General features: G+C 46.4%; 1 protein-coding gene across 2 annotated transcripts in view; it reads left to right on the forward strand.

Moving 5' to 3' along the window:
* Window positions 1–16,701, forward strand: part of GRHL2 (grainyhead like transcription factor 2) — a 117,986-nt gene extending 101,285 nt beyond the window's left edge. For both annotated transcript variants that reach the window (XM_034763399.1, XM_034763401.1), the window contains exons 14-16: window positions 813–898; window positions 10,951–11,015; window positions 12,513–16,701. In XM_034763399.1, coding sequence (XP_034619290.1) covers window positions 813–898; window positions 10,951–11,015; window positions 12,513–12,627 — 266 coding nt within the window. In that variant the 3' untranslated portion in view covers window positions 12,628–16,701. The remainder of the gene's footprint in view (window positions 1–812; window positions 899–10,950; window positions 11,016–12,512) is intronic.
* The last annotated feature ends 4,761 nt before the right edge of the window (window positions 16,702–21,462 follow it).

Below are 21,462 nucleotides of genomic sequence, written 5' to 3' on the forward strand. Positions count from 1 at the left end.
AGCAAGAGAGGAGAGAAAAAACATCTAGATCAGACAGGAAACTATGATTGCAAACCCGCAAAAATTGGCAGGGGTCTGAGGAGGAGATTTTCAAAGGCACAAAGGGCAGGTGAAAATCAATGGGATGTAAGTGCCTAACTGCCATTTGTGCCTTTGAATAACTCCCCTGTAGTGCCTGAAATTACTTTTAACTCATTCTGTGAAATTGACTAGATTTCATTTTGAGGGTGCACATTTAAGGTTGCCAAAATGGTAACATCAAAGAATGTTACTTTTTTTTTAAACTTACTTTTTTCTCAGGGTATTGGCTAAAGGCAAATTTAATTTACGAAGTAGACGTGCCTTTTCTGAATTCCTTTTCCTAGCCTTTTGGCTAAAGGTTAGAGAGGTGCAAATCTTATAAAGAGGTTGCAGAGAGAACTGGTTATAATTTCAGTTGTTTGATCCCATGATTCAGCCCAGGGACTGAAAATCTACAAAGCAATAGCTCAAATGCTCTTTAACGGGGACTTCACATATTTCAATAAAACTATTAACTAATCTTAAATTCACAAAAACATGGATTCCTCAAAAATTTAATGTAATTGGTTTAATTTTCTTTGTGTGTTTCCAAACCAGCCAATATGCCTCCTGCAAGTTTACATCAGTGTTTACAGGAGATGGTGTTATTTTTTAACAACAACATCTGGCTTTCATTATTTGTGTTGATTTGTCATTGATTCAAAATTAATATTTGGCTTCCTATTTAATAAGACGTATTTCATCTGCTCAGTTGTCTGTGCCTGCTCCAAATTTGATCCTTGCTCTTTCAGTGCTTCTGTATGTGAGAAAAGAGACTGATGAAGTGTTTGATGCTTTGATGCTAAAGTCACCCACAGTGAAGGGGCTAATGGAAGCGGTAAGTATCTCACATCCCTACCTCATTAATCTTCCACTGAAAGAAAAATCTTGAGATTCTCAAAGTATTACTTAGACAGAACACATAGTGCACACACAAAGCCATCCTCATACATATTTAACTGCTTCATAAAGACTTTTTGGAGCATGCCTCCTTATCTGAAATTCACTACTGTCAGCAGGTCAATGAGATAAGACTAATTCCTACAGCTGATTTATGGGTCTTGAGAAACTGAGGTAATTAACAAATGCCTGAAGAAGAAAATAGGGTCAGACTGCGTGTTCCGACATGCCTCCTATGCAAGAGAGATTCAGAGCTCTTTAAACCTTTGCCTGTAGCAACTGCATGTGTGTCCACTGCTAATGCCTTTTAACCTTAGGATACTGACTGTGAATATCCCTTTTCCTAGGGCTTTTGTGGGGTTGCTCTGCTGGGGGTGAAAGGATTGTTAATGGTTACTTGGCAAGAGCCAGTCCTCTCCTCTCCTCGATACCTTCTGCCAGCAACTCCCTTTCTTTTCCAGCCTTCCAAAATGACCTACCTTCCCTTTATGAACTGCCTGCGCCCGATCTACTTCTCTGATTTGGCTTTGCTGCTACTTGCAATCCAGTGATCCCTGATCAGCAGTGGACACCTCCAAATTTAAACCTAGTTTGATGACCTGGCACCAGTCAAGGTCACATTGTGAGGTCTAGTGAGGTGCAGGGAAGACCCCAGAGTGGAGAGGGGGATGGAAAATGTCAGATTGCCAGTGAGCTGTGGGTGGGGTGGCTGGGTGAGGCAGGGAAGTTAGAATTTGGGAGGTTAGAATTTAGTTAAGAAGAGAAATGGGAAGGGGACAGGAGCACCAACTTAGAGCTTGTTTCCAGCTCCTCAGCTATGAGCACTAAAAAAAGTACACTGGCACTGTCAGCGTTAATGTTGGGCTTGTTCTTGTATACGGCCCAACAGCAGAGGCCTAGAACGAAATGTCCTGGGTTACAGTCCCCTGTAACGGGCCAGTAGCAGGGGAGAACAGATGGCTGGCTAATGAAGTAGTTCTAAGGGCCCTGAAAAGTTTGCTGTCTAATTAATAATGTTATAATAGGATCTGATCTTGTCGTTGTAGCTGGGCTCCAGTTGTGTTATAATCAATTTAGACCTAAACGTCCTCTTCATCTCTGTGCCTATTCCCTAGGCAATGTGCATTTGAAAAGATAGCAGAAGTAGCTCAGAGACAGAAAAAGATCCTGTTTCCTGTCCACGGGCATGGCTGTGGGTTCAGTATTATTTTTAGCACTGATGGAATCTAGTCTGGGAGTGAATTGTTCATTTTAGTGATCTTGAACACTTTCGGAAAACAGACATTCTCACTGGTAGGCAGAATGGTGGTATGATGGGGAAATCCATACCAAACGCTGTTTATTTGCATGCACCATGTATTCTCCCCACAGTCTTTCCAGCACTTCATTTTATGAGAAGGTCATTTGTAATTTTACACACTCTTAACTCAGTAATAAGGTTTGACAGAATAAAGCTCACACCCCTGAATAATGAAGGGTTCCCTGAGTGATCCTAATTCAAACTCTGCTTTTGTATTTACAAGATATACATTTTTTTTGTTCATCACACTTCCTGGTCTTTGGCATTCTCCATATTTTCCATGACCACTTGACAGTATTTTCTCAGACTTAGGGTTTGTTTTATTCTTCTCCTTCCTATCACTTTCCAAAAGAACAGTCAATTTCCTACTCAGATTACTCTTTTCTGGGGAATAGCTACCGTCTCATGTTTCAGAGGTAGGCGGATTCAAAGACAAATGCAAATATTCGTCCTTTCTACGCTTGCCTTTTACTCGAGGCACTCGTGGTCAGCAGAGAACAGTTACATGCATCAGTAGTGTCTAGAAAAAAAGATCAGCAATCACAAAACACTGCGTTCCTGCTGATTGCTGACCGTCAGGGGCCTAATTCTGCTTTTGCTTGAGTTGATTTCAAATCAATGTAATTCCATTGATTTCAATAGAGTACTTCCAGAATTACACTATGTAGGACCAGAAGGGGCCATTTGCTTTATTCTAGCTGCAGAGGGAAAAAATCAGGCATCTCCTAAGCAAGGAATATCTCTCCCATGGTTACTAAAAAGTAACAAATGAACCCAGTAGAGTCTGTTTGGACAAAAATTGGAATATAATGGGTACTGTCTGAGTGCAACTTCCCCATGGAGTCAGCTGCGCTGCAGAGAGAGGGCAGTAATTTTAACTCCCAGCCAGAGAGGAATCAATACACCCCCCAGCCAGCCGGCCATCCTGAACTGGCCTGCATGCTTTGTAGGCTGTGCTGGTAATCTCCAAGACCCCAGTGGAGCAGGAATTGCAGGTCACATTGCCTGTGCCACTGTATCCCTGCTACCTGCTGCTACAGGTTGGCTTTCCTCTGCTGGGTACCTGCAGCCCAGGGAGTCAACAGAGTCCAGTTAGTTTTAGTGAAATTCTCCCCTCCCTGTGAACTCCAGACCAAAGAGGTGTTTTGCAGGAAACTGAACAGGACAGGGGTGGGCAAACTTTTTGGCCTAAGGGCCACATCTGGGTATGGAAATTGTATGGTGGGCCATGAATGCTCATGAAATTAGGGGTTGGGGTGCAGGATGGGGTGAGGGCTCCAGATGGGGGTGCGGGCTCCGGGGTGGAGCCAGAAATGAGGAGTACAGGGTGCGGGAGGGGGCTCTGGGCTGGGACCAAGGGGTTTGGAGGGCAGGAGGAGGATCAGGGCTGAGGCAGGGGGTTGGGGCATGGGAGGAGGACAGCGGTGCAGGCTCCAGGCAGTGCTTACCTCAAGCAGCTCCCAGAAGCAGCAGCATGTTCCCCCTCCAGCTCCTATGTGGAGGCGCAGTGCCAGCCAGGCAGTTCTGCATGCTGCCCCGTCCGCAGGTGCCATCCCTGCAGCTCCCATTGGCCATGGTTCTTGGCCAATGGGAGCTGCGGGGGAGGGCTTGGGGCTGGGGCAGCGTGTGAAGCCCCCTGAAACATACCACTGCTTTTGGGAGCCACGGCAAACGCGGAGCAGAGCAAGCCCCTGACCCCGCTCCCCAGCTGGAGCGCTGGAGCGGGGCAAGCCCCAGACCCTGCTCCCCAGCAGCAGCTCGAGGGCTGGATTAAAACATCTGATGGGCCCAGGGCTGGCTTTAGGAAGTGTGGGACCCAATTCTAACATTTTTGGCGGGGCCCCGGCAGGGATGACTAAAAAAAACATGTTAAAAAAAACCTTTAATTTCTTAGCAACCAGTTCCCTATAAAAAGTTCTGATTTAAGGGATGTGCCACAGTATGCATTTTTTGTACCAATGGGGTTACCATACGTCCGTATTTTCCCGGACGGCAATTTAAGAACCAAAAAGACATGTCCGGGAAAATACAAATGTATGTTAACCCTACCTAAAGTTTTTAAAAAGATGGGCCTGAACATGTGTGGGTCCCCGCCACTCCCTGGGGGTGTGCTAGGGTGACGAGATGTCCCGATTTTATAGGCACAGTCCCAATTTTTGGGTCTTTTTCTTATATAGGATCCTATTACCCACACCCCCGTCCCGATTTTTCACACTTGCTGTCTGGTCACCCTAGGGTGTGCACATGTGTGGTCCCAGCTGCTCCCTGCCCCCCTCATTGAAGCAGGTGTGCAGGGTTACTGCCCTGGGAACTGCAAGGCACCAGTGGACATGGGGCTGACTGGAGGTAGGGTCTGGCTGCAGGCAGGGCAAGGGGTGCGGGGCTGGTTAGAGACAGAGGGGTTTGGGATGGGCTGGCTGGCTTCAGGCAGGGCTGCAAGGGGGTGCGGAATGGGTTGGCAGGGCTGGAGACAGAAGAGTGCGGGACTGGCTGGCTTCAGGCAGGGGGGTGCGGCAGGGGTTAGCTGGAGACAGGGCAGGGAGTGCGGGGCTGTCTGCAGGCAGGGCAGGGGGTGCAGAGCTGGTGCGGGCAGGGGTGTTTGGGGGGTTGTCTGGCTTCGGGCAGGACTGCAGGGGTGTGTGGCAGGGGTTGGCTGGAGACAGGGTAGGGGGTGCGGCAGGGGCTGGCTGTGGGCAGGGGGTGCAAGGCTGGCTGCAGGCAGAAGCAGGGCAGGGAGGCGGGGCTGGTGCAGGCAGGACAGGGGGTGCAGGGCTGGTGCGGGCAGGGGGTGCGGCAGGGGCTGGCTGCGGGAAGAGCAGGGAGTGGGGGGCTGGCTGGAGACAGGGCAGGGGGTGCGGAGCTGGCTGCAGGCAGGGGCTGGTGCGGGCAGAGCAGGGGGCACGGGGCTGGCATGGGCAGGGGTGCAGCAGAGGCTGGCTGCGGGCAGAGGGTACAGGAGCAGGGGTACCACCCTGTACGGTAAGTGTCCCCTCCTCCAGCCTCCCCCACCAGGGTAGCAGCAGCAGCCCGGAGCTCAGGGTCTATTTAAAGGGCCCGGGGCTCCCCTGCTTCCACTGCACCAGCCCTGTAAATAGCCACCGGAGCCCTGGGGAAGCGGCGGGGCTCCGGGGGCTATTTAAAAGACGGGACAACAGAGGCAGCTGGAGCCCCCCCGCTACCCCAGGGCTCTGGGGGCTATTTAAAGGGCCTGGGGCTCCCCTGCTTCTACCGCCCCGGCCCTTTAAATAGCCAAGGGAGCCCTTGGGAAGCGGCGGGGCTCCGGGGGCTATTTAAAGGACCGGGGCGGCAGAGGCAGCTGGAACCCTGGCCCTTTAAATAGCCCCCAGAGTCCCCCGCTATCCCAGGGCTCTGGGGGCTATTTAAAGGGCCCGGGATTCTCCTGCTTTTACCGCCCCAGACCTTTAAATAGTCAAGGGAGCCCTGGGGAAGCGGCAGGGCTCCAGCGGCTATTTAAAGGGCCGGGGCAGTAGAAGCAACAGGAGCCCCGGACTTTCAAATAGCTCCCAGAGCCCCGCAGCCCTACCCCAGGGCTCCAGCAGTGGGGTTCTGGTGGCAATTTAAAGGGCCTGGGGCTCCAGCCCCTGCTGGAAGCCCCAGGCCCTTTAAATTGCCCCCTGGGGAAGCTGGGCCACCTCGGTATGGTGCACCGGCTCTTGCCGGTATGCCGTACCGGGGCTTGGGCGCGGGGCCCTCTTAGGGGTGGGGCCCGATTCAGGGGAATCGGTGGAATCGGCCTAGAGCCAGCCCTGGATGGGCCGGACATGGACCGCAGGCCATAGTTTGCTTACCCCTGGAACAGGGATTGGTGGAGTGAGGAGATATAGTCCACTGCACAGGCAGGGGACAGGCGGAGGAAGAGAAAGATTAAACAAAAACAACCAAAACCTCTAAACTAACATCATCCTCACGGCTTCTCCCTTTGTCCCGTGTCTTATGTCAATTTACATTCAGACAGCAAACTCCTCCGAGCAGGGACCCCGTCTTTCTTTATGTAAACACAGAGGGCGCTATTTGTGCTTAACAAATTAGTAATAGAAAGAAAGATGTTTAAAGATAGTGTTTTAGGCCAATGTCGGCCTATGTGATATCAACAGATCGCTTACTCAAAAGACTATAAAGTGCCAGGGATGTTTTTTTAGCTATTTAGGAGTCTCGTTCATTGTTATAGTAAAGAAAGGATAGCTCTCACTATTAAGGATGGTTCAAAAGTTAGCATTTTCTGTTAAATTTCAAATACTGAAGTTACTTCACTCAGGGCTTGTCCACATGGTGTGTTAGTCCACACTAGAGGGGTGTAAATTCTAGTGCACACTAGCGTGTAGTACACCAGCGGGCAAAGTGGACTCTGCTAGTGCACACAAAAAGTTCCCAAGTGCACATTAATGTAGTCCCATTTCAAACAGTACTAGGTTAGCTGGCATTAAGAAACTTTTAATGCACACCAGCAGGGTCCGGGTGGGCCAGTTAGTGCCCAATGTGCTAATGCGAACTAGAATTTACATGCCTCTAATGAGGACTAACATGCCACATGGACAAGCCCTTAGTTATCTGAGGCAATTGGCCAATATTTTAAGGGTGACCACTCGAACTAGGAGCAATGAGGTGAAATACAGGAAGGGAATATGAAGGCTGAATGTTAGGAAAATGTTCCTAACAGAGAGGTCTATTCTAATGTATTATAGTCTCCCTGAGGAAAGGGTAGAAGTCCTATTATTTGGGTTATTTATAATGAGACTGGTGATAGCTCCAGAGAATATTCTGCATACTAGCCTGCTTTGGAAGGATCCCTACTCCCAACTAGCCTGCTTTGGAAGAGGGTGTTAAATGAGATGCCCTGACAGTACATCTCTAAATTCTCTGATTCTATAACAGGCCTTTAGGATTCTAGCACGTTTGCTGTGGCTGCTCATTTTCAGAGCCTTCTGAATCAGAGGCTTTCCCATAACCCCACTCTGAGCCCTGCCTCCATAGTTTACTATTCTAAGTAGTTGGCAGAATCTTTAGTGGTTCCTGAGAAATGTGCTTAATTCAATCAACTTCAGGTATTTCCCAAAGCCCAGTAATCCAGACATGTTATATAAATCCTGCACCTGCCTTAGGGTTTGGCAAACAAGGCATTCCCCAAAGTATCTCCTAATAATATACTTAGAATGGGACATCCCAAACCACTTCCAAAAACATGTGGTACTTGTATCTTAAGTCCACTGAGGCTTCCCAGGAAAGCTTTGCCTTGGTATGTGCGGTATGATATGCATTAGCTGCTGTCAAACGGCCTTGGGACAGGGAGATTTTTCTTTTACATGTTTGCTTGACATTTTCGATAAACATTGCCATGGGACAGAGATACAAATTCAGCAACTCTTTCATGTAGCTGTGTTAACAGCTTGTTAAAATATTGACATTTAAGACATCATTAGGCTTCAGAGTCAGCTCCCCAGTGAGGTAAAAGGGGCAGTCCGTATCTATCACAAACCTATTATTTGAGCCTGTCTGCAGACTCAGGCAGACACTGCTGCACCACTTTACATTTGAGTAACATGTTCAAGGATTTCTTCACAACCAACAGGGATAGAGTCTTAATGCTTTTTTTCAAATGAAAGTGTAGACTTGGGAACACACGAGAGCAGCAGCCACTTACCTGATATTATCTGACCCCTGGTCACTACTTAACAAGGATTGTGGGATTCTGTGTTTGTACAGTGCCTAGCAAAATGGGTCCATGACTCGAGCTCCTAGGCGCAATGGTAATACAGATAATTACTAATAAGGGGGAAGTAAAAGGAGGAAATGGGAATACCTCTGAGAATTTAATGCCTGGAAATGGCAGCTACTCTTACAGATTTTCTTGCCTCTTCTTGAGTTACAGTGACAGGCAATTTGCCTTGAGTGTACTTTTAAACCTTCCCCCCTTTTAGCAATCAGACTTAGACACTTTTTCTATCATTTCTGTTTTTCATTTCAGCTAAATTACTTTTAGAGCTTCACCTTTAAGCCTTAATCTGCTGTCTCTCTTTCTTCCCTCCTCTCCCAGACAGTATGCACATATATAGGTATGTTCCCCTCTTGACACACCCCCTGCCTCTTTGGAGGAGAATAAAAAGCAGTTAAAGAGCTTTCGAGTAGCAATACTGACTGTGATTAGTTTGATAAGGATACTGTCTGAGCCTCCAATTCTGCAACGTGAGCTACATGCCTGCAGCAGCCCACCTGCTTAGGTCACAATGCAGGACTGGAGTCTAACTTTGCAAGCAGTTACATGCTGTTAACTATGGATAGTAGATAATGTTTTCACCCTTCAGCTCACACACAAACCTCACCTCTCAAGCCTTCTTCACGTTAGCAGAGTGTTAACTGTTTTTTAATGCAAATCAGTTTAGAACATCTTCACCATCCTCCTATGAACAATGGGCCTGGCCCTGCAAGCTGCTGCATGGCCCTGGGAGATACTGAGAACCCCCACTCCCATGGAAACCAGTGGGAATCGAGAGTGCTCAGAATCTTGCATGATCTTATCAGCGTTACCCATGTCCTTTCTCTCTCCTATCCCTCTTCACGTTTGATAAACCCACCTGTTATGTTTTGTTTGCATTAGATTGTGAGCTCTTTGGAATGGTGACTGTGCTTTACTAAATGGCTGTAAAGTGCCTAATGCAATGGGTCCTTGATCCTCATGGAGGCCTCTTGGCGTTATTGTAATACGAATGATAATATGGGACCAGGCCTAGCATTAGCACATCCAACCATTTCCAGAGGCAATGAACCATGTCAGAGCCATGATTGAGAGCACCAGCCTGACAAAGCACAACCCTAATAAAATTGACAGTTTGCAAATTTCACATGGAAACCACACTGCCAAATTTAAACTGCATCACATTCCTTATGGGGTGTAAAACCAGAAGTGTGGATAGCACCTGAATCTCTCATCAAATCTCCCTGATCTAGTCTTGCAGTTCCTACCAGGCCCATTGTCAGAGCGGCCAGACACAGCCATTTGCAGTGCCCAACATTTTTTATTGGTCCTGCAAAATCCAGGAATTATACTATATATTCTTGAGTGCCATATGTTGGTGCCTTATCTATTAGCTTCTACACAACACCCATCATGTCCAAGCACTTCTCAGATAAATTAGATCAGTCTTTCAATGGCCCTAAAGACTTCCTAGGAGGCTCTAGTTATGTTCACTTCTTGATGTTAGGAAGCTGTGTTTTGATTTTTGTCGTAGCATTTTCATTTACTCCTGAGACTGCCCTTGGTGCTGGAGTACTGGGTATTTGTTGCTCTTCATTCTCTATTTCACAGCAATTATGCTCATTTAGCTTTCGAAAACATTCCATTTTCTCAAAGTCATGCTGAACGTGCGCACACATACACACACACACACACACACACAGCCCCCTACCTAGGACTTTCTAGTGGCTAATGACTGACAGTCTTTACTCAAAATGAATTTTTAATTGTGCATTTCACTTCTCTAATACAGCAGAGAATGAATTATTTAGTTGCAACATAATTTAATTTCACCTGGGAGAGGGCAAATAGTTTGCCTGGATGCTAGTGGCATCCTCTTGCCTGGAACAGTTTGTGACAGAGACACTCCCTTTGACATAATTATTTTCCCCTTTGGAACAATCTGCTTTTGCCCTTCCTTTAAAGGAAAAAAGAGACACAGCGCTCCTCCCCAAAGAATGAAGTAATAATTCTGAAATGAAATTGGTACAAGATTGATGAATACTGGAATTACTATCTCCATAAACATTAAATGGGTTTATCGTGGCATGGTTTATGCTGTTATAATGAGCATGAAAGGAGTTACCAGTGAACTGCCACGTACTGCAAAGGGCTGCCTAAAAAAAGCATTATAATGGAGTGGATTTGTCCTTGGTAATTTCAGTTAGCTAAGATGTCATCCTTCAAAAGTTCTCTTGTACATTCTGGTTCACACTTGGATACATTCAAGAGATGTTTTTGAAAGCCTTCTAGTTTAATGAACTTTTCTGATGTGCCTCAAGGAGTCAGACTATAGCTGGTTCAAAATTTCAACAAAAAAATGAAATTTGATGAAAAATGAAAATGTGCACACGTCTTTTTCATTGGTCAACCAGTTCTAATCCAGGTTGTGGGTGATCCAGTGACAGCTCATCTTTCATTCTGTGGTTAAGGTGTCCCTGCAGACTTGTGCTGCAGGAATGGATGCTGGGAGCATGAGCCCCCTGCACAGAAAACCACCACTGTCAGCAGAATGAGAAATTGCATTTGATTGTGTGGAAGGTATATTAATGGCCTTGCTAAATGCACAGATGTGACCAGTGACAAGAAATGTTAACTGCTGGAGCAGAGCACTAGGAGGAACTCTTAAACTGCTTTGGTGGGTCGCACTCAAAGGTGATTATAGTTACCATGTTTCTTGGTGCTGGACTGATGAGTGTTTTTATAAAAATCTAGTTATTTAGGATTATCCCTCTCCAGAGCACAACAGTCTTCAATTAGGCCACATTGTCCATGAAAGTAGGTTGGTGGTGACCCTTTTAACATGGGGAAAAATATATATATTTGCTAAAAGAGTCTGCATGAGTTGATGCTTCAATATCTTGTCCTAAAGGTACAGAATGTTTGTCCTATTCCTTGTTTATCTTTCATTCTTGTTGTTGTCGTTGTTTAATGATTTCAGATATCTGAGAAATATGGGCTTCCAGTAGAAAAGATTGCAAAACTTTACAAGAAAAGCAAAAAGGGGTAAGAGAAAGTAAAACCTTAATTAATCATTATGATTTTTTGGTACAGTAGTACCCAGAGACTGCAGCTACGATCATGGCCCCATTGTGCTCTGTGCTGTACAAATACCTAATAGGAAACAAGTCCCTAACCCAAATAGATGACAAAGGGTGAAAGATATTGAAAAAGTTGATCTCTAGTCTGTGTCTGGAGCACGTAGTTTCAGTATTTATGGACTGAATGAGGAACAGCTGGGTATCAAGCCCATAATGGGGTGAGAGCAGAGTCCTGTGCAGACCATCTATGTAATCTTTATGATTTACTGGCCTATTGCTTCTCCAGCCTTTAACTAGTGGGTGCATTCAGAATGGACTTGGCAGGATGTAGAGTTTCCTGGGAATAGTCTATGGCCCCAGAGCTGAAAGTTTAACAGGGAGCTGGTAGTTGAGGGATGGGCAGAGCTACGTTCAATATTAGAACATTAGCTGAGTAACTTTAGACCTTTTACAATGATTCAAATGTACCAATATTTTAAAAACAACCAACCTCCCACCTCCCAAACCTTAATGTCCTGACTTCCAATGTTTACTTTGAAATAACGACAATATTCTAGTAATGTCATTTTAAATTAATTGGCATCTATTTACAGCCTTAATTCTACCTGAACAAAGTGTTCTGTGGGGGAATTTCGATGGCTTCCAAAGAAATTCCAGTTTGCTTTTTAAGTCAGCTTCTTCCTAACACCATATTCAGCTGTTACATTTCTTAGAAGAAGCTATTTTTGTCGAAAAGAATGAGGAAACATGTTACAATCTCACATACAAGCTGACCTTTACGCCAGCCCACCACATGTGGTGTAGCTCAGGCTTCACACCCAGCTACAAATCATTTCCAAAAGATCATTGACTCACACAGCAGTAACCCTCCATGTGTATATACAGCAGGCTGGGGTAGCAAGATGCATTTGGGCAGACCAACACCTGTGCAGGCAAATACGAGCTACCGGGCAAGGAGAGTGGGGAAGCTTCATTAGAGTTGCATGATGCAGAAGCTTTGGCTGAAGCTCTACTTTTAGGCAGTTTATAAACTCCACAGATGTCCTGCCCCTGGCAGCTCTCTTTTGTCCTGCAGAGCTTATAAGTACTATAGGAGACCCAGCTCTGGCAGCTTCCTCTAGTCCAGAGGCTATAAGTAAAGAAAATAAAGCAAACAAACTAAATCCATTCTCCCACCCCCATTGAGATTTCATAGTGCATGGCTGTGGGAGGGGGAGGGAGAAGGAGGGGTTGAGAGAGGGGGATATTCTGTTCTCTTCAGGAAGTGGAAGAGATTTCATCAGTGGGACTCTGAAAGAGATCGCTGTATGTCCCTTATAGCCTCCCGCCCACACAGTTTGGGGTCAATCAGGATTAGGTAGTGAGTACACCTAGCCAGGCAGCATTGCTTTGGGCAAGTGTGCAGAATCTTCCCCTTGATTGGCCATGTATGTAAGAATACTGATTTCTTCATTTTCACCAGAATCTTGGTAAATATGGATGATAACATCATTGAGCACTACTCCAACGAGGACACTTTCATCCTGAACATGGAGAGCACCGTGGAAGGCTTCAAGATCACGCTGACTGAGATCTAGCCTAGCTCAGGGCCCTTTCCTGAGGAACCACAGAATTTCATCCTTGTTGTGAAGAAGAACATTCCCCAGGACCCTGGCAGACTTGTCAACGCTGATCAGAGAAGCTGTTACAAAAATGCATTGAAAATATTGCCCACTCTGTTATTCAATACTAAAAACAAACCCAACAAACAGTGACTTGAGTCTGTTAAGCATGAGGCCACACATTCACTTGACCCCTTATTTATTGCTCTCCCCTCTTCAGTGTACAAGCGATTATCAGACCAGTTACCCACAGCTCATGTGAAATAGAAACTTTTGAACCCAGATGTTAAAACAGCACAAAAGCACCCTAAAAGGGAAAGGAATTGTATTGGTCCAACTTGGGAAATCTGATTGAAATCCCTTTAACGATAGCCCCCTCCACAATCAATTGCCAGAAAATCTGATGCTACTAATTGGTGCAGTGCTAAAGATGGGGAAAGTGGCCAACTGAATTCACCTGCTCAAAATGATGCCTATTGCTCTGTAGTGCATAGTCTTGCCAAATACCTCTGGTAGTTCTCTGCATGTAGCAATGAGGACGTGTAAGTAAGGCATTCATCTATATTGTAATTTGTAAGTAAGCTGGAAAAAATACCATTTTAACCTTGTATATAATGTTTATAATATGCAATAATATATTTTAACCTACTGTACATGGGCATGTTTACTGCCACTGTGGTTTTTTGTGTTTGGATTAAGGGTGAACCGAGTCTCTCCTTTCCGAGAGGTTTAGATTTCTGCAAACTGCTGAGAGGTGAGGCGGTGCTGGGAAGCCCATATTCACATCTGAGTCATGAGTTTGGTTCAGTATTTATACTGGAATATTTACAAGTATCAGGCCAAATTCCTCCCGGGTGTAACTCCATTAACTTCAAAGGGCTAAATTTGGGGATGAATTTGGTTCATTGCCTCTAAAAGTCGAATGCACAGCAATTGTTTGGTGTCTCTATTGGTGTGTGTCTATTTTTTTCCTCTAAGACCCTTTCCTTTCTGTCTCCATGCGGGTCCATTTCAGTCATGTTGTTGCAATGGCCACCTACAGAAATGTTTACCCAGGTTAATGGGCCTGATTCTCTCTTGCTTTGCACCTCGTGTTGTCATTTCTATCTGTGCAAAGGTGGGTGTAAAATGCTGCCAGTCTGATCTGGTGGTATTAACACTTGCTTTGTACAGATGTAAGCTCCCAACCCTGCACACGTGCTTAACTGTACTCATGTATGTAGTCCTATTGACATCAATACTTGGCAATAGTAGTTCAGCATGTATGTAATCATTTGCAGGACTGGAACCCAGGCAAGGTTCAGGGGAGAATCAAACCCAACATATCCAGAATCTGCTTTTTGCTGTATTTCTGTCTGCACTATAGATCTTCTATTTTTTCTGTTTCCCCTCCCCAGCTGCAGCTTGCTCTCCATTAAGTAGTGCTGAATGGTGTGTCATGGCCTTTTCACACCACACACAGTCCTACATGGCTGCTTTTCTCACCCACCTGTGACGAGGTATAAGAGTGGACACTCTGAGGAATAGGAATTGTGTGGTATTTGAATTTGGCTTTTGTTTGGAGCAAGGATCTACCCTGACTTGGGCCAGATCTCTATTTCTGACTCTTCATAAAAAGAAGTGAATTCTGGCAGGTTAGATTCAGGCATGGGTATGATGCACAGTCCTACCAAGTTGTTGGATTTGTTCTTGTATTTTTCTTTTTTGAATGGAAGAAATGTTTGGAATTCTAAGACATCTCACAAGGCCCCATTGGGGCTACGCATGTGCTTAAAGTTAAGCCTGTGCGTAAATGTAAACAAGCATAGGAGCCCTTTGATATCAGGCAAGCTCTTTTATCTGTTTTACCCATCTGTGGCTTTTGATACTAGACTGTTTAGCAATACACATCAATGGCAGATGTCGATGGGGATTCTGGATTCACCACATAGTTGACATAAATAAAGAAAGGCTCAGCAAAACCTGCACATGTAGCACCAGCGCTTGGGTTAATAGTGGACTTTGCATTCCCTCCCCCAGGAATCTGTTTATTCCTTCTTGCCTGCATAACTGATATGATATGAATGTCCTGTGGGTTGCAGTGTGTCCCATTGTCCTGGAGCACTGCTGCTGGCTAGCTTAGGATGGGTGAGAACTGCAGGGTTTTAGGAAATGTGAGACAGGGGTGAGACAAAACATCTTTCTAATCCCAGGCTCAGGAGTTGCAGCTTGTGCACAATCTGCAAAAGGGAAGGTGCATCCAAGACTACCTGAAAAGATTTTGTAAAAGACACTTTAAAATAAAGTGCTTAAGATGCCATGACAGTGACAGGACAGCCAAATCCTTCTGGCTTTACTCACACAGGTAGCCTTCCTGACGCTAAAGGCCTCTTTGGATGAGTACGGCAAGCAGGATTTGGCCCGATATAGAGACAGGTTTAACAATGACTAATATAGCTACATTAAGCAAATCTGCTAGTCATTTCTTCTGTAGCGTTACTGATCTGAAGTTTAGGGGGCTCCAGTGGATGGCATCACAAGCACCTAAAGCCTTACAGAGAACACAGCTTGCTGCCCTGCTTTAGGTTTTAGTGACAGCATGAGTTGTGGAAGGAGAAACACAGGATCCTGAAATCTGGTCTTGACAGGTTATAAGCGTGCTGGCTCATCTTTCAGGGCTTTTCGTCAAAAGGAGGAGTTCAAGTCACAGGAAGGCCCAGTGCCAATAACTCACACACCTAGAACAGTGGGAGAGCTCCTCTGGCCAGTCTAAATATCCATTACACAGTGGTTCAAAGGCTTCAGCTGGCCCGGAAAAATACCATGCATTTATTTACATTCATGCTGGTTAAAACATGTATCCTTCATCAAATCCTATGATGAATAATGTAGCTTACATTTAAAATTTGCTCCTAATTTAAATGGGAGTGAGATTTGGCAATGGTGCAGCAGAGGACAAAAATGCCTGTGTTAGCTTGCTGGTTTGGGTTGGGTTTTTTTTTTGGCACTTTGTGGTTATTGGTTTAAAAGAACAAAAATCTCCTCCTGCAAGCGAGGAGTCCTGAATATGAGCTAGTGGAGGCCGAAAGGCAGCTTGTTCATGGAGCGCTTTACACTAAGGGCAGCTTAGTGTTTCCAGCTGTTACACTAGTTTTTAAACATTCCAACAGGACTGTGCGTAGAAGCTGTCCCAGAAGCTATAATGCAAGCAGTAATAATTCCTGAGTGGTCAGTGGTTCGTTTCATAAATTTGTTTGTATAGCCGTCCATTGAATGCCTTATTATGAAAGCCAAACTATGCAATAAAAATCTAAAGTCTGCTGCTGCTCCAACATATTTCAGCTGCTTAAAGCCCAAAGCAAATGCATAGAATCGTAACCCCTGTTTTGAAGGCTACATTTTTTGTTTGTGGGGAAAGGGCGCCTCCTCCTCCTCCTCCCCCCTCCGCCCCCTCCCCACAAGATTAGCGATAACTACAGTTTGGTGAGGTTTGGAGAATTTTTGCCACTGAAGGGCACACACTCAGAAAAAAATTGACTTTTCGTCCTTGTGTGTATCTCCTGCTCGCTCGTCTTTTGCACCATGTGTTGATCAAGGAACTACAGATGATATTGTTTCAGACACCGTTCCTGTTTATTTTCCTCTATTTAATGCTATGGATTGTTTAAAAGTTGCAGATTGAGTGGAACTGATGGCTTCAGTGCTAGCAATAAAAACGAAGCTGCACCACTTTTTCTGAATGCAGCATGTAGTGTGACATGGAACTGAAAATGAATGCGCTTCCTGAGACTTTTAAAGTGTAAAGTATGTAAAATGTTTATTCCCTTCCCCACTTCCTTTAAATTGTGATAAGATACAAACAAGTGTGTTTGTGCCAAATTTTGTGACAGCCCCTCTCTCTGGCAAGCAAGGAAGCTTTATGTATAAACAGTGTGCGTTTATATTAAGGTAATAGCTCATGTAACTTAATAGTGTTGTAAATGGGAGAGGGGATTGCTAAACTATAAATACAGGTATTTTATTTTTTTGTACATTTTTCAGAAGGAAAATAATAAATATTCATATGTAAGAAATACTGGTGTCCAAGAGGTTCATTGGTGTATACTGCATTATTAGGTACTGTTTTTCCATTTCCTCTTTGTGTCTCTAAGAAACTTTCCAGAAAAGTAGAAGTAGCACTTATTATGAAGGAATCAAGAGGGGCTGATGAAAATACAAATTATTCAAGCTCTGGAGTCAATACTCATGTATTTATAAGTAGGGACTGGAAGTCACAATATCAGCCTTAATCCATGGGCAGCAAAGCAGAGTATTACACTGGTGTAGTGTTTGATTCATGTGCTGAGGCCCCGTGAGTTTCATAAAACAAAGTCAGCGAATGTGGGCTAATTGCATGGGGCACTGCCCCAAGCTCCATAACAAACAGACGCACATTTTTAAAGCTGATTGTCATGCTGGATCTGCTAAGCAGGTGACTCCAACTCCCATTAACCCTCTTCCCCTTGCACTTATCCTTCCTCCTGGCCAGGTGGGAGGAAGGACTCTGACTAAGAAGGGATTGGGCAAGCCTGGGAGCCAGGAGCTATAGAGAAGTGGCATACTGAGAGGAACCCCCAGGAACTGTATGCAGAGCCTGTGCCTGCCTGATGTTACAGCTGGATGCAGGTCTCTGGGGGACTTATGGGAGAGCAGCAGCAGCTGGGCAGGGAGTCAGTGCAGCAGGGCCCCACTGACTGAGACTAACTGAGTCTGGCCTGTAACCCAGCAAGCTCCTGACTGGACTGGAGAGGGCCCCTCCGGGCATTAGGCCCGAAGATCCCTGCTGCTCAGTTGGACCGCCCCAGAGACTTTAACATTTCTCACATGAACGGTGACTTTTTAAGGCTCTGTACCTGGAGTATTTGCACCCTTTCCTGCCAGTCCTAGTAAAATATCTTTTCCATTAGCCATACATCTGAATGGGACCCACCATGGCTAGCATCTGTAAGGCCTAGCTGCCGAAGCACCTACAGTACTTGCTTCTGAGCTGCAGTACACCTCATATGCACGTAACACCCGTAGGGCTTGATGTATGCCAGCATTGAGCCATTATAATAATTACAGTTGGCAAAAGTCCCTCTTCCCGTGTGTGCAGTTTGTAAACTGCTTTTCTGTTCCCTCTGCTTTTTCAGTCACTGTCCCAAAAGCCACAGCAGGGGTGTATACATGAGCAGCTCCATCTGCTGAATGGGGCGGAAGATGGGTCCATTGCTTAGGGCAGTAGCCAGAAAAGCTCGGTTCACGTCCTTGCTCTTCCATGGCCTGCCTGACCTTGGGCAAGTGCCACCAAGGGCCATAGGCAGACATTGCAATAACTTTTAGGGCATTCACGACCCTGAATTAGGCACCAAGACTCCTAATACAGTGCGGGGGGAGGGGGAGAGCTAAGCATGGGCTTCACAAAAGCCAGCACACTGAGTTGAGAGAAACCCAGGTTAACCAATGGAAGATGCCAAAGAAGCTGGACGTGTCCTAAATCCCGCCTCACTCTCAAAGAATTAGGCACTTAAGTTGGGCTGCAGGGAGGTGTCTGTCTCTGCTAGTGAGTCTCAACCATGACTGCTTCTGGAGTTGGGCTTGTGAAGAATAGGAGGACCAGTGGTTAGGTACTTACTTGGGATGTAGGAGACCCCATCCTTCCAGGCTGCTTCTATCTGACAAGACGGGCGCTGAATGGGGGGGCTGGGGACTCCCGCCTGGCCTGGCCAGTGCATAATGGCGGCTGGGGGAGACTAAACCTCCCCAACCATCATGGGGGTAGGGAGGGAGGCAGTGGGAGATGAACGCATAGGCCCATAGGACCTGTACCCAGGAGACCTAGCCAATTTGGGGCCCTGGAAACCCCCCCCCCCCCATGTCCCAGGAGCGGGGGAGCATGAGACCAGTGAGCCGGAGCATGGCCTCGGCCGGAAGGGGGCAGGGGCCAGACGGCTCGGCTGGAAAAGGCAGGACACGGGCTAGCCTCCCCAAGGGGAAGCGTCACCCACCGCCCATGGTCTCTTGCCTCTCAGGAGAGTGTGCAAACCACTAAACTAGGGGCTATTCTGACGTGGGGGCTCCCTCAAGCTCTCCTGCTGAAGCCTTTCAATGGCGGCAAACTAATTAAAGAGTCACTGGGCCAGCAAGTGAGACTGCCTCCAGCCTGGGTTGGAGGGGGAGGAGGCATATCTAGCAGGTGGAAGACCCATGATCCAGTGCCCCTGCTCCAATGACACGTTAATTAATTAGCCAACGAGCAATAGTTTCCAAAGGTGAGCCTGAGGTTGCTCCACATCAGATTATCCCATAGCTCAGTGGCCAGAGCACTCATCTGACAGATGGCAGAACCCTGCTTAAGTCCCTTCTCTTAATTAGGCAGGGGGAGAACTGACGGGCGGGGGCGCGGGGGGGGGGTGAGTGTTCTAACCCTCTGGGCTAAAGGTTATGCGGGGGCTCGCCTTTGGCAGTTCTGTGTGGCATCAGGAGGTCTCTGAGCATGCCCGGCACATCAGGCCCTGCAGGCAAATCAGGTGGAGGCACATCTTTGTGAATTGCTCTGAGGCTAAGGCCTCTGGCCTCCTGGCGTGGCACTGCAGAGCACAAGTCTAGAGGCAGAACCATAGGTGGACAGGAAACTTTTACAGCAAAAACATAGGCACTGGGTGGGTTGGGTGGCAGCTGAGCAGCGATGCCAGTGAATGCCTAACTCAGGGATTTAGGTGCCTAACATGGCAGATGGGTGCCTAAGGCCCTTTGTGATGCTAGCCCTTAGTTCTGCTGTGCCTTAGTGCCACATTTGTAAAATGGGGATAACAGCGCTGCCCAGCCTCATGGGTTGAGGGTAAATCCTTTAATGACTGAGAGGTGCTCATCAGTAATGATAATGGGGGAGGGCGGGGTGGTGGTGTCAGTACCTAAGATAGTGCTAGCCATGACTAGAATTATGTGCATAAATGCAGCACCACCAGCACATAAACATTCCCTAGAGCCTTAGACTGCCTTGATGAGAGTTAGTGCAATGAATTTACTGCCCTGTAAATCAGCTGCATGTTGTGTATGTATAAGCTGCTTAGCAGCTTTCACACTAGGCCCAATCCAGCTTGTGGCTACTATAAGGCCAAGAGCAGCTGCTGACTGCATCCTAATGGCATTTCCCCCCCACCGCCCGCAATACTGCAGCCCTGAGTCACCTTTCACACTGGTATGCACTGGGCCACAGGGGCGCTAAAACTATCCTCAGAGGTAACTAAATCTTCCCCCTTCGTGCCCTTCTGACCGTGCAGCAGTGAAGTGGGGGGAGATGCAGGGTCACACTCCTCCCCCCCCCCCAAATTTCTGCCTTCCATTTGGCAACAGCTAAATGTTCTGAGGGGACCCATTCAGAGGGGCTGCTGCAGCCTGACCCACAGAGAAGTGGGGGTGAGCAAGGCCTCAGGCTGCCTCTGGCCAGGACGCCCAGCACCGAGGAGGCAGCAGCTCCCCGTGGTGGCAGCATTCTCCGTGTGTTTGGGCTGCACAGGGAGGGAGGCGGCAGCAGAGCGGATGGCTGCCCCCCTGCTAACTACTTGGGGCTGCTTCTCTTTGTGATGCTGTGGTGACACAGACCCTGCCTCTCTTTGGCCAACGACCTGGTCCCAACCACTATCCTTTGTGCAGGGGAGGGGGGGGGGGGGCATCTTATAGGAACATTTGTTCCCAGCATGCTTTTTTGAAGCTGGCCCTTTAAATATGACAGAGCCAAGTGGCTGCAACCCTAATGTGGCCATTTTGCACCTGGCAGCTGTTTGCTGTCTCTGTCTCTCCCAGCTGATAAGCATTCTCTGGTCCTTGTGTTTCCTCCTCCCTTTTCAGTTCCTGAGGAGATGGTACAAATACTCCTAGTGTTTCTTCTCTCTTTTACAAAACTGCTTTTTAGTGGTTTCATCTAGTGCTGGGGCATAGGCAGGGACATTAGACCCAAAATGTTTCAAATAGTGCATCTGGCATGTGGGAAATAATTTCAGTCTAAAAATAGTCTTAAGGGGGACTTAGAGACGCACAGACTACACTGGGCCTGTGCCCTCGGATGAATTCCACCCTAAATGCATTAGCAGGAAATCCCAAATCTAATGCCACTTTCCTATATAGTATTTAAATTCTGGAACATTAAAAAAACTTTACTTAAACTTAAGTTCCACTCTGTATAAATTGTGAAAAGAGCCACTCTATAGCTCATTTCTCTATATACACAAGTTAGCCCTAAGAAAGGTATCGGATTAAGAAATAGTTCAACCTTGCTGCAAAGACCATTTTAATTAAGGTTATTTATTCTCTTTATCAGCGCGAACTCTATGCTTTTCCCAACAGGAAATTTCCAAGCCCAGTCATCCCAGCTGGGTCCAAATGTAGAGGCATAGTGTTTAATCCTCTTTGGAGGATGCTGGTTTCACAGCAGGACTGGAGGAGGGAGGCAGGTTTTAACTCTGCATACTATATGTTGTAAAACCAATATAGCCTGGAAATTCTTGTTCATTGCTTCCTCTCACATGTGTAGAAAGCTCTCAGCCTCTGAAGTCACATATCTGTGACTAAGACCCAAATTGAGGGATACAACTGAAATGGGCCAGAAGGAAGCTTGCAACGATGCAGAGATATGTGTAGTTTCCTCTAAGCCCAGCTTCACAGATTGTCATTTCTGATGTCAATAACTCATAGTAACAAATAGAGAGGTGAAGTCAGTCTTGTGAGAGAGGGAGATATGTTTGAATTTAAAATGACTAACACTTCATTTCTGTCAACCAGGTAAGGTGGGGGAGGGTGAGTTTTTGTGGCAGG

Source organism: Trachemys scripta, chromosome 2 (assembly GCF_013100865.1).
Source record: "Trachemys scripta elegans isolate TJP31775 chromosome 2, CAS_Tse_1.0, whole genome shotgun sequence".
Taxonomy (NCBI): domain Eukaryota; kingdom Metazoa; phylum Chordata; order Testudines; family Emydidae; genus Trachemys; species Trachemys scripta.